Here is a 12,757-nt window from a genome sequence, read left to right on the forward strand (position 1 = left end):
CACTGACTGAAAGCCATTCCATATCGTCTCTTCTCTCTCTCAGATACTTGCCTGCAAAATACTGTTTATTCATTAATATTACAATACACAGACCTGTCCAACTTATTCACTGAGTATCCCAAGATTTCTATAAATATTCTCCAACCCTGGAAGATCGCATAAACGTATTTCAAGAAAAACATACCATGTCGGATAAATCTCAACATCAATAACTATTTTTGAATCTCAACTAGTACTCTGAAGTATAAACTGCCAGGAAAAGAAAGAGAAAAAAAAAAAGGTCAGGTCTTGGCATTTCATGGTAACTTGTCTTCAGGACCGCTATGAGTTAAGCAGATGATACAGCTTCTCAATTATAGGCAAAGTTCTAATATTTGGATAATTGTACTTCAGACAATTAATAGGCCTGTCCTATACATGCCCTGTACTAGCTGTACTTGTACTTTTTTTGGTCACAGTGTTTCTTAATCAATGTCTGGGATGATATTTAGTTATTATTAAAAGAGTAGTGGAAAACCACTTTGGAATACAGATGCTAATTTTTTGCATGTTAATTTATAGCTACAATCTGTTCCAGTTAAAACCAACTAGACATTTAAAAGATCGTACTTGCAAATGAATATAATTAGTAAAAAAAAGCATTAAGTTTCCAACAAATTCTGAAGTCAAATGTTTACTCAGTACTTCATTGCTAGAATTTTAAAGATGAATCAATTTTGACCTATGGTTGTTCATATTCATATAACAATACATTAAATTAATCCTAAATATGTATTGTGTACTGTGCTACACTGAGTTGCTGAACAACTTGTCATAACAATGCTTCCTTTTATTATTTATTTTGCATATTCTATGGAGATAATATTGCCTCCCTTCCACACTTGTGCTGCAATAAATATTTGTCTATCACACACAGTTTGCTTGCAATTAACTCCGTAGCTCAGACTGAGCCCTGTGAACTAGCATGCCTGTTCTCCTGGAGTAAACACTGGTGTCTCTACTGCAGTAAATAGCCAGTTTTCTTAAAAGGACTCAACATGAAGAAACTTGTTTCACTTTTATGCAGCACAGTCATTCTGCAATTAACATACACCTAATTACTAGTGTTTAGAACAAATGCAAATGCTGCTCAATTAAAATTCAAGCCCAGGCTACAAATGAAACTTCTAATTTTTGTTAAGTTGCAGTATGACATTAGGTTACTGCAAAATGCAGAATGTATTTGTTTTGGTGCTGTTATTTCCCTCCTTTCCTGCAACCTCCTGCCTCCCCATTCAGGATGCTGAAGCCAAAAAATTAAATTGGAGTATACTTTAAACATCAATTAAACCTGAAAACTAGTGTCATTTCATGAACCACACCGTACTAAGGAGAACTACACAAACAGGTATTATGAAGCTATTCTCCTAATTAGGCCATAAAATGGAAAAGATGCACATGAGGAATCAAAGCTACTTAACGTGAAGCTATTTTGCCACTAAGCTTCTAGGCCTCTTATTGCGATATTTAATAGAGCCCTAGATTCTAGCAATTAAGATTCAGCAAAAGATTAGAAAGCTTTGTCGATCTCTCCCAATCCAAATGCCTTGTTCTCATTCAAGACACTAAAGATAAACATTTTGCTTCCAGTCAGATATTTCAAGTATTAAGGAAGAAAAAAAAAAAAAAGCAGGAAAAATGATCTGTAAAAGCTGAACACCCACACCTTTCCACAAATGTTACTTCTTTACAGCCATTAAAACTCACACTCAGCTTCTCAAATACTTTTAAAATTGTTGTCCCAGAACTGGTCACTGCTATCTGATTTTCATTCTACATTTAGTAATTTAATAGCACATTGTTCCAAGGACAGCAAGTATGTTCAGAAGAGAGTCAGCCCCCTTGCCACATATGCTACCTGTATTTTTATGGCTTTCATATATGGGGTGATGACATGTTAAGAATTCCTCTATACAATTTACTGCAGAGCTATTATTTGCTATTCCAAAGAGCATCACTGTCTGGAAGAAAGCAGCATTCTTAGCATTGAAACAGTTGGAAGAGAAAGGGGAAAAAATTCAAGTAAGACAAATGGATCCAACCTCAAGGGCAAATTGACCACCAGCATGTTTGCCTGGGTTTTATAATGACAGAAAGCCACATTTTAATTTCAAACAATTATGGAATAATTAAATACAATTAAAAAAAACTTAGGCAATGTCGTTATGGCAGCAGTGAGGCATTAGTTACATTAAGACCAGATTGTTAAATTAACTTCTACATATTCGTATGTTCCCAGGCTTTGTCCAGCTGAAGACACCATTTGGTAAATTCTCTGGAACCTGAGGCCATGTATAATTTACACAAAGTGGAGTAGACTGCAGTGCTTTCAGTTTTAACACAGATACAGACATGTTTTCAGAAAGACAGACCTGAGGACCTAGCATTTTGTGCTGCTCCCAGGCAACACATGGCTGAGCCAGCTCTTAAGCTCCCACAGTCACCATGAGAAGGAGATGACCTCGAGGGCTGAACTCTGTCCAACCAACTTACTGTATTTGCTTTGTTACTCATCTGCTTCTATTAACCTGGCACTGCAAATTTCTGGATTACTTCTTAGGTGTTTAATTATAATATATGGAAGCTATTAAAACACAAGTAACTCAACAGAACGGGCAGTTCTATGCGTATAGCTTGGTCACACTTTGCGTAGCCCTTCTTTACCATGTGAGATTTGAGAACAGCCTCGCTCTTGCTCTCTCGTGACACTGAGATGGCTCTTGGTCCACCAGTGCTAGACGACTTCATCCATACAGAGAGATGAGGGCAAAGACTCACCCCATGGCATTTCGATTTCAGCCAGAAGGCTTTGGTCTGGCTTCTGCTACTCCCATGCAAAGGATACAAAGGCCACCAAATACTTCCTTGCTACTCTCTAGGCATTGCATCAACAAGCTCAAAACCCCTTACAGTAATCTCATAAACCTATACTCACCTAGAAAGCGTTTCATGACAACAGTTTTCCTATATTTTTGACCAAATGAAGTTAAACCATCTGTAACTTCTGGATAAGCCTTGGATATCTGATGCCTCAAAACAGGATATTACTATCAGTGGGCTCACACCAAACAAGGTCTTTTAGAAAAACATGGTCTTACGTCCCAAAAGACCACAGGCATGCAGTCCGGGAGAATGATCAGGATCACTACACATTTTCTCATACCTATTCTTCTACTGGCCAGAAATAGATTGACAGCCAGCAGCACCAGACCAGCATTTAGCCTCACTGCTGCGTGAAATTGCTAGGTGCTGGAAAAGCGAAGCAGAATTAATGCTGTCGGTAACTACCTTTGAGAAAAGTGACTGGCAAAATGACCTCCCTTTCAGTCTCGGAACACTTTTAGAAACAGGTAGATTTAAAACAAAAAGCAAGGGGTTTTTAAAAAATAAAAGAGTGATTACACAAGTAGCTTATAAAAGAATATCAGGGAATGCAGCTTATGAAATAGACTTTCTGAAACTAAAATTTTTAAAAAGAGCAGAGAGTGAAAAATCTCTTTTCAATCCTTTTCTGTTAGCATTCAGGCTAAATATTTTACTACTTCAACCTTCCCAACATCATCTTCATTCATAAACTTCTAACTAGCTGCAGGTTGATTAAAAAAAATTCTGCTGGTGTGTGACAAGTTGAAAGTAGTACAACATGAAGGTTAAAAATTCAATGATTTTAATACAACCCCTGATTGAGGTAATTTACCATTCATACTATTTTCATTCAATATGAGTTGTCATTTTACCAGCCCATTCTTACATAGTTCAATAATGATAAGGTTAGCTTTGAAGTGATTCTTTTATGTTAATGACATTCTCCACATGTTGGGTCATACTTCGGGTTAAAGAACTGAAAATGTAAATGAATGCCCATTAGGGTGGGTAATAGCTGATCATTAACTTTATATTTTATTAGATCTGCCAGCCTTACTCACTCTAATTAAAGGACAGTGATTTCTTTTTTTCCCCCAGACGCTACAAATGTTAGATTGCACATATTTTTGTAACATAAATTTCAAAGTTAGATGCACATATTTTTGTAACATAAATTCAGTGGGTTTTTGTCTTTCTGCATAATTTTTTTTCTAATTTACATTAGTAAATTAATTAGCTGTCTTACAGAAAATTTTCATAGCAATTTAAGTAAACACACTCCTAATAATCTTATTTCCTTATTTTAGAAAGGAAGGATGCTGCAGAGTGTTGCAATCTGTTAATGCACATGAAGGGAAAAAGCCTGAAAAAAATTGATGAAGAGAAGTTAGCTCTATTCTATCAAAATCCTAAAATTATCTTCTACTACTTTTAATCACTTTCTAAAGGAATTAACCTATGTTGTTAACATTCTTTGTGTACAGCAGTAGTTTACTTACAAGTTTCCATGCCTTCATCATCATCATCTGCTACAGGTTTATCATACGATTTGTCTATGGCAGCTCTGAAGCTTTCATTGCAGCCTCGTCCTCGGATAATTCGCGGGCGCGGGCGGTGGAAGGGAATATCACCATTCAGAGTCACCTCAGCCACGGCTGTCTGCAGACTTTCTAACGAGCTGGATTTCTTCAGACCTAATGAAGGCCCCACATCTCTGGTTGGGGAACCTTAGTGATTTGGGGGCGGGGGGGGGAGGAAAAAAAGTAATTAGAATTAGTATTGAGAACTGCATGCTTGATTATGCATATCCATCCTGAAAGTCTTTGGGGACACACTTAACATTATTCTCATCATCTCTCAATAATCTGTAGGGAATTCTCTGCAGATTTGTTGGTCTCAGAAGTGAATGAGTATGTCAAGTCATAGTCAACGAAACCGACAACATTAGCAATGTCTGGCTTTTCAAATCAGCGAAGAGAGACCAACATCCATTACTACCATTTTAACAATTTGAATGATAACATAATCACGGGGCTTTAAAAACATAGCTCATAAAGCCAGCAGAGATATGTATCTATCGGCATCAAACAAAACTATTAATTATTTTGTTTTGAGCAGAATATTTCATCTGTACTAGCAACTGATGAACAGAGAGCAGATTATGGGCATGAATCCTATTGTGTTTAGAGTAACAGTCTTGCAAAGTAGCCTGACTTCTGGCCTCAAGGAACATGCTGTTTGCTTTTAATTGAGTTCTAGAGACTTGCATCAAATTGCTAATGATTTCATAATGAAATGCTTCCGAGAAATATCAGTTGACTTGCTGGGATTTTGTGAAGTTGTTTAAAAATAATCTGTGGAAAGGACCCAATTAGTCAGGCAATACGAGTTATCCAGCTGGAAAAGAAACGCATTCCTGGCAGTCACCAGCTCAACGTGTGGGCAGCACTACAGCTGGGGCTGAGGGCAGCTCTTAATGCTGCGGCATGTCCAGGTGTGCCAAGAAAGCCCCAGACAGTATTTTGCAAAACCTTTTCCCTATCTGGACTTTTCTTCTCAAGTTTGTGGACTAAATGTCTACCCTCTGTTTTCAGATACACACATTCACAGTGCAAATCAGCTGACAATTGCACAATTAGATCTCATATTACAGTTAAAACTGGGAGAAATCTTTCAGGGGAAAAAAAATCACTGTATTTATTTGAAGTGATTTTATTCAAAAGTGCAATCTAGCCTTGGCCAGATTTTCCATAGGATTTGGGGCTGGAGAGCACGATGAGGTGGGACATCATTATCATCATCATAGCCACATTTCCTGAAGTTATGAGATGAGAGCCCTCACCGAGAATATGGAAACCACACTTTTTCTCTTCCCAAAGGGAGCAGAACAGAGAAGAGTGGCACCATGGCAGTCCCAGGTGGTGGGTTGTTACTCCGTTGATATCACTACCCTCATCTGACAGAGGCACAGAAGGATAAATTTCAAAGCCAGCCAGCACTGAGAGACAGAGCCAAGAACTGAACCCTCAGGAATACCAAACCAATGAACAATACATTTGTAAGCAAGGTCTGGTGTGAATAATGCAATAAAGGAAAATTATCTTTTTTAAGTATTTATCTCAGAATAATACAAAGCTCTGGAGTTGATCCCTATTCTGGTAGATAGTAGGAGGGAGAAGAGAGGATCTGTCACTGTTCTTTAACAAAGGTATGTGAAGTTACCTTACATTGTGGAAAATTACTACTAAAAACAGCTTCTTTCACTATTCAGCATTGGGTGGGGAGGAAGGGGGTTGCCAGACCTACAGAAGGGATGCAGATTAACAGCATGGCAAGTCTTCTTCACGTCATTTGCTACCTCGGTATGAGATGGAGCAAGGCAGCAAACGCTTTCATTTTCTATTCAGCTATTAAAAGTCTGAGCAATTAAGTGAAACTGAAATCTCTCAGATCAAATAAATTCAAACAGCAGCTGTCAAAGTATTCCCCTTCAGCTGCCCTACTGATAAGATGAACTTGTAAATAGAAACAAAACAAAAATCCTCTTTCACAGGTCTACATAACTCCTGCAATTTGGTTCCCCCAAAGGTCCGGAGTCCTTCTGCTTGGACCCTCGGCCAGAAATAAACACACCCCAACAAATGAGAAATTTTACCTTGATGAACTCACATCTCCTAGAAGCAGCCACCCTCTCTCACTTGTTGGAGGGCCGAGGGTCATGAGGATGGCTGGGGGCTCAGCACAGCTGCTGGGGTGAACTAGAGCAGCCAGCTGGGACAAGGGGGGTTTGAGGGCTTCCCAGCTGTGCAAACAAACTGCAGTCCAGGTTCACCAAACTTCTGAACATGGGCTGAAGTCTAAGGCAAGTTTTTTTACACAACACACTCTTTACCAAGTAAAAGAACTCCAATTTAGACAGTGCCCTATAAAACTATCCACTTTCTAGCGTATGCCAAAATCTGCTCTTCCTCCACTAATACCTGCAGCACACAAGAAGTAAGATTTTATTTTGTTTTTTACTTTTCGAGATTGTATTTTGTTAAAAACAGTCCATGAAACAGGAAAAATGAATGCAACATTTTGAAGGAAAAAAAGAGGAAATGGGACAATCATATATAAACCAGCTGTTTGACAGATTCAATTTCGTATACAAAAGGAAAGGGTATCCTCTTACATGGCAACTTACTGTAAACTTCCTTATTCCAGATTCTGCTTTGCAACCTTGAAATGAAATGCTCGTATATCTTTTCCTAATTACTGAGTGGCTCTTTTTGTAAACAGTAATTATGAAGAAGGCATTTATGTGCCCATTTATGTTCATAAAGGACATAAAAACATTCCATTTCCTGCCACCCAATACAGATCCTTGTGAGAACTGTATTTATGTAAGTTGTGCTTTCCCAAAGGAAAAGCTAGATGGCACATGACCTAATGTTCCTTGAGTACTGTAAAACTAATAATGGATTACAGAAATGATAGGAATATTTACTGAACTTGGGTGGCCATGAACACAAATGTGGGCAAGTTGCAGAATTTGAAAGAGGGAAATGTCCTTTCACAAGCAATTTAAGCACTGTGATCATAAAGCTATGTATATTTTAATACCGTCGCTATCTTCTACGGCCACTTCATAGCAAGTCTACTATTTTCAGAATATATAGTTAAGCCTCCCTGTAAATTGAGTGAGTTCAGAATTTATTACTAGAATTTACCAGCCAGAAAGTGAGTTGTTTACCCATAATCCATTGAGAAACAGCAAACTTTCTTTAAAATTGATTCTGTTTAGAATTTATGAATCACATCAAAACCTTGTTTTCTAAATACAAAAATGTCAGCATTTTCTTCCAGCCTTTACAGCGCTGGTGGTAATCATCAGAAATGTTATCTGCTCAGAAGGAGTTCTATTTCTATTTTGACACCAGAATTTAAAGCAGAAAAAAAGAAGAGAAGAAGACATATCTACCTAAAGCATCTTTATATGACCGAGGGATAAAAGGGATTCTTTTATCGTTTTTAAAATTTGAAGTTTATCAAAATTTTCCTTTCCAACAATTTTATTAACAAACATCCTTTGAGGTAGATTCATCCCTCCGTACCACAGCAGTCCTCCTACTGTGACTGCCACCATCTGCGCAGCCTCCCCGCACGCCCCGCTTACGCGCTGAGCCGTACGGCTCTACTCCGCATGCCACACGCCCCATCCACCTCCCAAGGGCTCTGCAGGATGCTCACACCACCCCGCCAGGCACAGCCCCTGCCCACCACACATGCATCACCACTCCCTATGTCCCCAGCTGGCCAGCCCTTGGGGACAACGGCCAAGCCTTGCCCTCCAAGCCATGCAACCACCCCCTGCCCATGCACGACTGCGCTGGCAGCGCGTGCATCTGCTCTCACACGGCACAGACAGCCCCCACCACCTAACTTCACAGCACATACAGATCCAACGAGACATTTAATACACATAGAACACATGAAGCATACGTGTTGCTCCCTGCTCCAAGCCCTCTGGTTTTCCCCTGTGCTGACGCTCTTTAACAGCTCATTGTGCTTCCACGTCTCTCATCTTACGTTAAGTATTTATACAGTGCCACAAATCCGCTTGGGCGATTTGCAAAGGCAAAAAGCATGGTGTCAAAGGATATATGATGTTTCCTTCAGTGTTTCCTTCAGTGACTAATTTTAAAGGCTATAAAGTAAATTTTCCATCAGCACTTCCTTTCAAACGATTCAAAATGACAACTTTGTTTCTTTCTGAAACATTATTTTTATTAACTCTTAGGTTAAATGCTACCAGCAACTGATGCCAAAAACTTCCCTCGATTTGTGCAAAGGCACAAAGTCTACCTTCTAAACACTTTCTTAAAGGACATTAGCAGTGAGTCTATTTATTTACTAACACCTGCTCCATTAGATTTGATAAATTCTTCTGTTTCTAGTTCAATTTATACACTAAAAGAGCAACATGTCGGCTGGGGAGAGCAGAGGAGAAACAGAGCAAACAACTGCATCAAAAATAGTTTTGTTTTGGTTCCATTTAATAAAACAGTTTATTTAAAAAGTACTGTGTAAAAATAAATAAGTAAACAATTTAAATAAATGTTCTTTGCTTTTTTTTCTTTCTTTTTCATTTTCACAATGTGTACATGAAAAATAACCACCTAGAACTATAGTATGCCTGGGTCTCAATAAATGAGCCATGCTCAATTGCTACTGAATATACTTCTAACCTCTAGGATGAACTGTAAACACTGCAAGGATTAGGCACTTCAAGTGAACTATAGAAAGAAAAATAATTAAAAATCTATTATAGTAACTAGGTCTGGTGAGTTCTACACTCTCTTTTTCAGCCATTACTATTAAGTCCAACTTTGACTGTAACAGAGTTTGTTTTTATTTTTTCTAAAGTAAATATATGCTGAAGTTTTCTGGCTTCTAGAGTTCATTAAAACATAGTTCACCACACATTTGAAGCATTTTTCTTCTTAAAACCAGACAATTTTTAAGCCAACCTACAGTAAGTGGTTTGTTTAATAACCACATCCATCTTCAGTAATGGGAGAAATCCAGTGTTTATATACAAAACCTGGTTAAAAGCACGCAAGATAAATAAAAGAAAAGTAGAGTAAAAGGTGGTTTTCCTTTTTTCCAGCCACTGAGCTTGCTGCTCACAAAGTATGTAACTGCTTAGTCCAGATGGTTACGGTCACGCTCTTTCACCCAAGTTGTCTGACTTGTCTCTTTTTTGGAATTTAATCCAGGTGTTACACACAGAGAAAAACTACACTCGATTAATACCACCCTCTATTGATACCACCAAAACCACTACGCACTTTTGAAACCTAAGCATCATATTTTACTAAAACACACAGCTTTTACACCATTCTAATCATATCCCATTCAAATAGGCAGCCTAGGAAGAAAATGAAAAATAATTTACAATAATTTTGAGTTCGGTCTGTAACTCCTTTTTATGTGAATAATGCTCAGGGGTGAAGCCAGTTCCTAAGCACCGATTCTTACCACAACCATTAACACAACTTCATACATTCAGACTCTGATGGCTTTAATCCTTCAAAACATTCATACATTTTAATTTTAATGTACTCATTCTCAATTTGTAAAGCTGCAAGTCTGTGGCCATATTCTGCAACAGTTTAAGAGCTAGACGTTTTAGCTGTTTAAATAAAAATTGTAATTTTATCACTTGATTACCTACAGCTTTTCAGTATTCCTACTCATGTTGTAAAGTGTGGTTTAACAGAGATGCAGTTGTGAATTATTAATTGTAAATTCTGTATGGAATGCCCTACTCCCCAAATCATGCTAAAATAAATAATATTTTCGGGTTAAAAAGGTGAATTGTTCCTAATTAGAGCTAAGTAATGTTATGGTGTCCTCTGGATCTAGCCTAATTAAAATAGCATTCCAAAGGTCAAAAGCTAACTTATATTAATAAATCATAAAGGTTCATAATTGCAGTTGGTGCATTATTTTAATTACCAATAAAAAATATGCTTTGAAAGCTATTTCTCATTATCATTGTGTGAAACGTTACAATCGATGGTATGTGGAAAAGATTCTATTTACATATTCTTTTGTTCTATTACGATGCTCGGGTTTTTGCTCCAAAGGCAAATCAACTTACACTAATAATCTTCAACTCAACTCACAACATGTATCTGATGACCACTTAAGGCAAAGGTAGCAGTTTTCTAATTAAAATAATTATTTCCAAGCACTGTGTTAGCACTGTAATAGCCAAACATTCAACTCTTCTGCATCATGTCTCTGTACCTTAGGGTTTGAAGCTAGGAGGAGATTTTCCAAGATTTTTTTGAAAGGACAAAAAATCCAAACAACTGTGAATATTTATGAGTTCAAAGTGTAGAAAGAGGTGTCTGCCTACAGTCACATGTATGACCTGGTTGAATATACTACCCTAGATACTTATCTCCACAGAGAATTTTCTTTTTCTGTACGACTTGATTATTCACAACAATAGAAAGCAGCCATGCAAGTACTGGAATATTCATGTTTTCATGCAATTTGACTGGCAGTTCTGTAATTGTGGTAAGCTGCTTTGACCAAGGTTTCTATAGCAACAGCCTTACTGTCAATTCTTACCTGTTTTCTGGTCATCCATTGTACTGAGCTTAGTCTCGTCAGCTACTGTTAAAAGGTAAATGTATAACGGTTAGCCCAGTTAGTGCCCATGCCCCACATGCATCCAACATTCCTTCTGTTTCGCATATTGTTTTTTCAAGTTAGGGAACCTTAGCAATGTCATTCTTCATGCAAATAAACTGCAACAGTAAGCAAACATTCTGGGTAGAAATGGCAGCAAACTAGTAACCTTCATGCAATGTCAGTCATGTTCACATCACAGGCAGGTACAATATGTTATTTACACGTTAGCACATCACAACTAGTCAAGATAAGTCAACACCACCAACCTTACTGTCCCCTGAGGAAGTTGGTGAATCAGGGATTGTAGTTAAGATATTCACAATTATTGTAAAGGAGCGAATCGTATTATATTTTATTATTCTGAGAAGGGAATTTTGTGTGTTTAAACAATCAAAACTCACTGTTTAAGGTTACTAGAGTCTGCACTTCAGAATCTAAATTCAATGGCAGAAAAATAGATGGGCTTGTTAGCGATTACTTACTCTCAGTTGTTTTATCAGTTAAAATCATTATAGTCGATTGCCTGTCTTAGCCGCTGATACTTTATAGGGCTTCTGATATAAATATTAAAACTTGGGTCTCAAACAGATGTCAGACTAGCCCCATTTTCTAATTCTGAATGAACTCTTCAAAAAAAATACTCGCATCTTTAATATCTTAATCAAAATCCATCTACAAAATGAGAGACTGGGAAGGATCTTTAAGGCTAATTGCATTGTAATCAGGAACCGAGAATAATCCGTCTACCCAGAACCAGTGTGGTACAGTTTTACGCGGTTATTCTATATAGATTGGTAAATGCACTTTTCACCTCCATTTTAATAAATACTTTTAATGTTTATGTATAACCATATAACCAAAGGGCTATGATATTTAAATGTATGGACATTTGCAAGTGGTACAAACAATACACAGGCCACTGGGCCATTCACGTTAAGAATACTTTACTTCCCACCAGTAGACATTACATGCAGTAGTACTGCACATAAACAATGTGTTTGGAATTACAAAGTCTATATACTTACAACATGAAAATCAGGTTCAAATAAAACAATTGAAAAAATATCACTCACTACCTAGATCCATGCTTTTGGATTTTCGTGTTTTAACAAACTCCAACTGACTGGCATCTGAAAATTGCTTTGTACGCTTTTCTGACATGCTCTGGCGTCCAAAACCCTCTCGCTGGAAGGCAAGCACTGGATCAACATCTGGACTAAGAGTGCTGTAGGAAGGGAAAAAAATCATGCGAACATTTATCAAGATCACGCAACCTTTCACTCTGCAGAGAAAAGCATTTATTTAGCACGTGACTTCTACCAACGATAAAGTGCACATTTTTAAATAAACCACTGCAAGTAGTCAGTTACACACATGATGGATTTGTTTTACTCATCAAGCAATTCTAGTTAAAAAGTATCAAGAATTTCACTTATGAGCTTTAATGAAAGATGTACATATCTGGTGCACTATACATATACTATCAGAATGTACAGACCCAACACAGGAATAATTTGAGGGAGAATAAAACAGTTCCTTTTTCTTCATGAGAAACAAATATATTCTGTTGATAGCAAATTATCATATTTTTCTTCATCACAAAATGTTTTTAGTAAAGCATAAATAGAATCTGTCCTGCCTGAAGCCCACAGAGCTTTAAACT

At 37.5% G+C, this 12,757-nt stretch overlaps 1 protein-coding gene across 8 annotated transcripts in view; it reads right to left on the minus strand.

The window, feature by feature from the left end:
* The window catches only part of PARD3 (par-3 family cell polarity regulator), a 470,848-nt gene that overhangs the window by 143,381 nt on the left and 314,710 nt on the right, over positions 1-12,757 (minus strand). For 5 of the 8 annotated variants that reach the window (XM_075144059.1, XM_075144057.1, XM_075144055.1 and 2 more), the window contains 3 exons: positions 12,168-12,319; positions 11,032-11,076; positions 4,404-4,631 (listed from right to left, as the gene is read on the minus strand). In XM_075144059.1, coding sequence (XP_075000160.1) covers positions 4,404-4,631; positions 11,032-11,076; positions 12,168-12,319 — 425 coding nt within the window. The remainder of the gene's footprint in view (positions 1-4,403; positions 4,632-11,031; positions 11,077-12,167; positions 12,320-12,757) is intronic. The other 3 variants (XM_075144058.1, XM_075144056.1, XM_075144053.1) reach the window with 1 other exon arrangement.

Source organism: Calonectris borealis, chromosome 2, assembly GCF_964195595.1.
Source record: "Calonectris borealis chromosome 2, bCalBor7.hap1.2, whole genome shotgun sequence".
Lineage (NCBI taxonomy): Eukaryota > Metazoa > Chordata > Aves > Procellariiformes > Procellariidae > Calonectris > Calonectris borealis.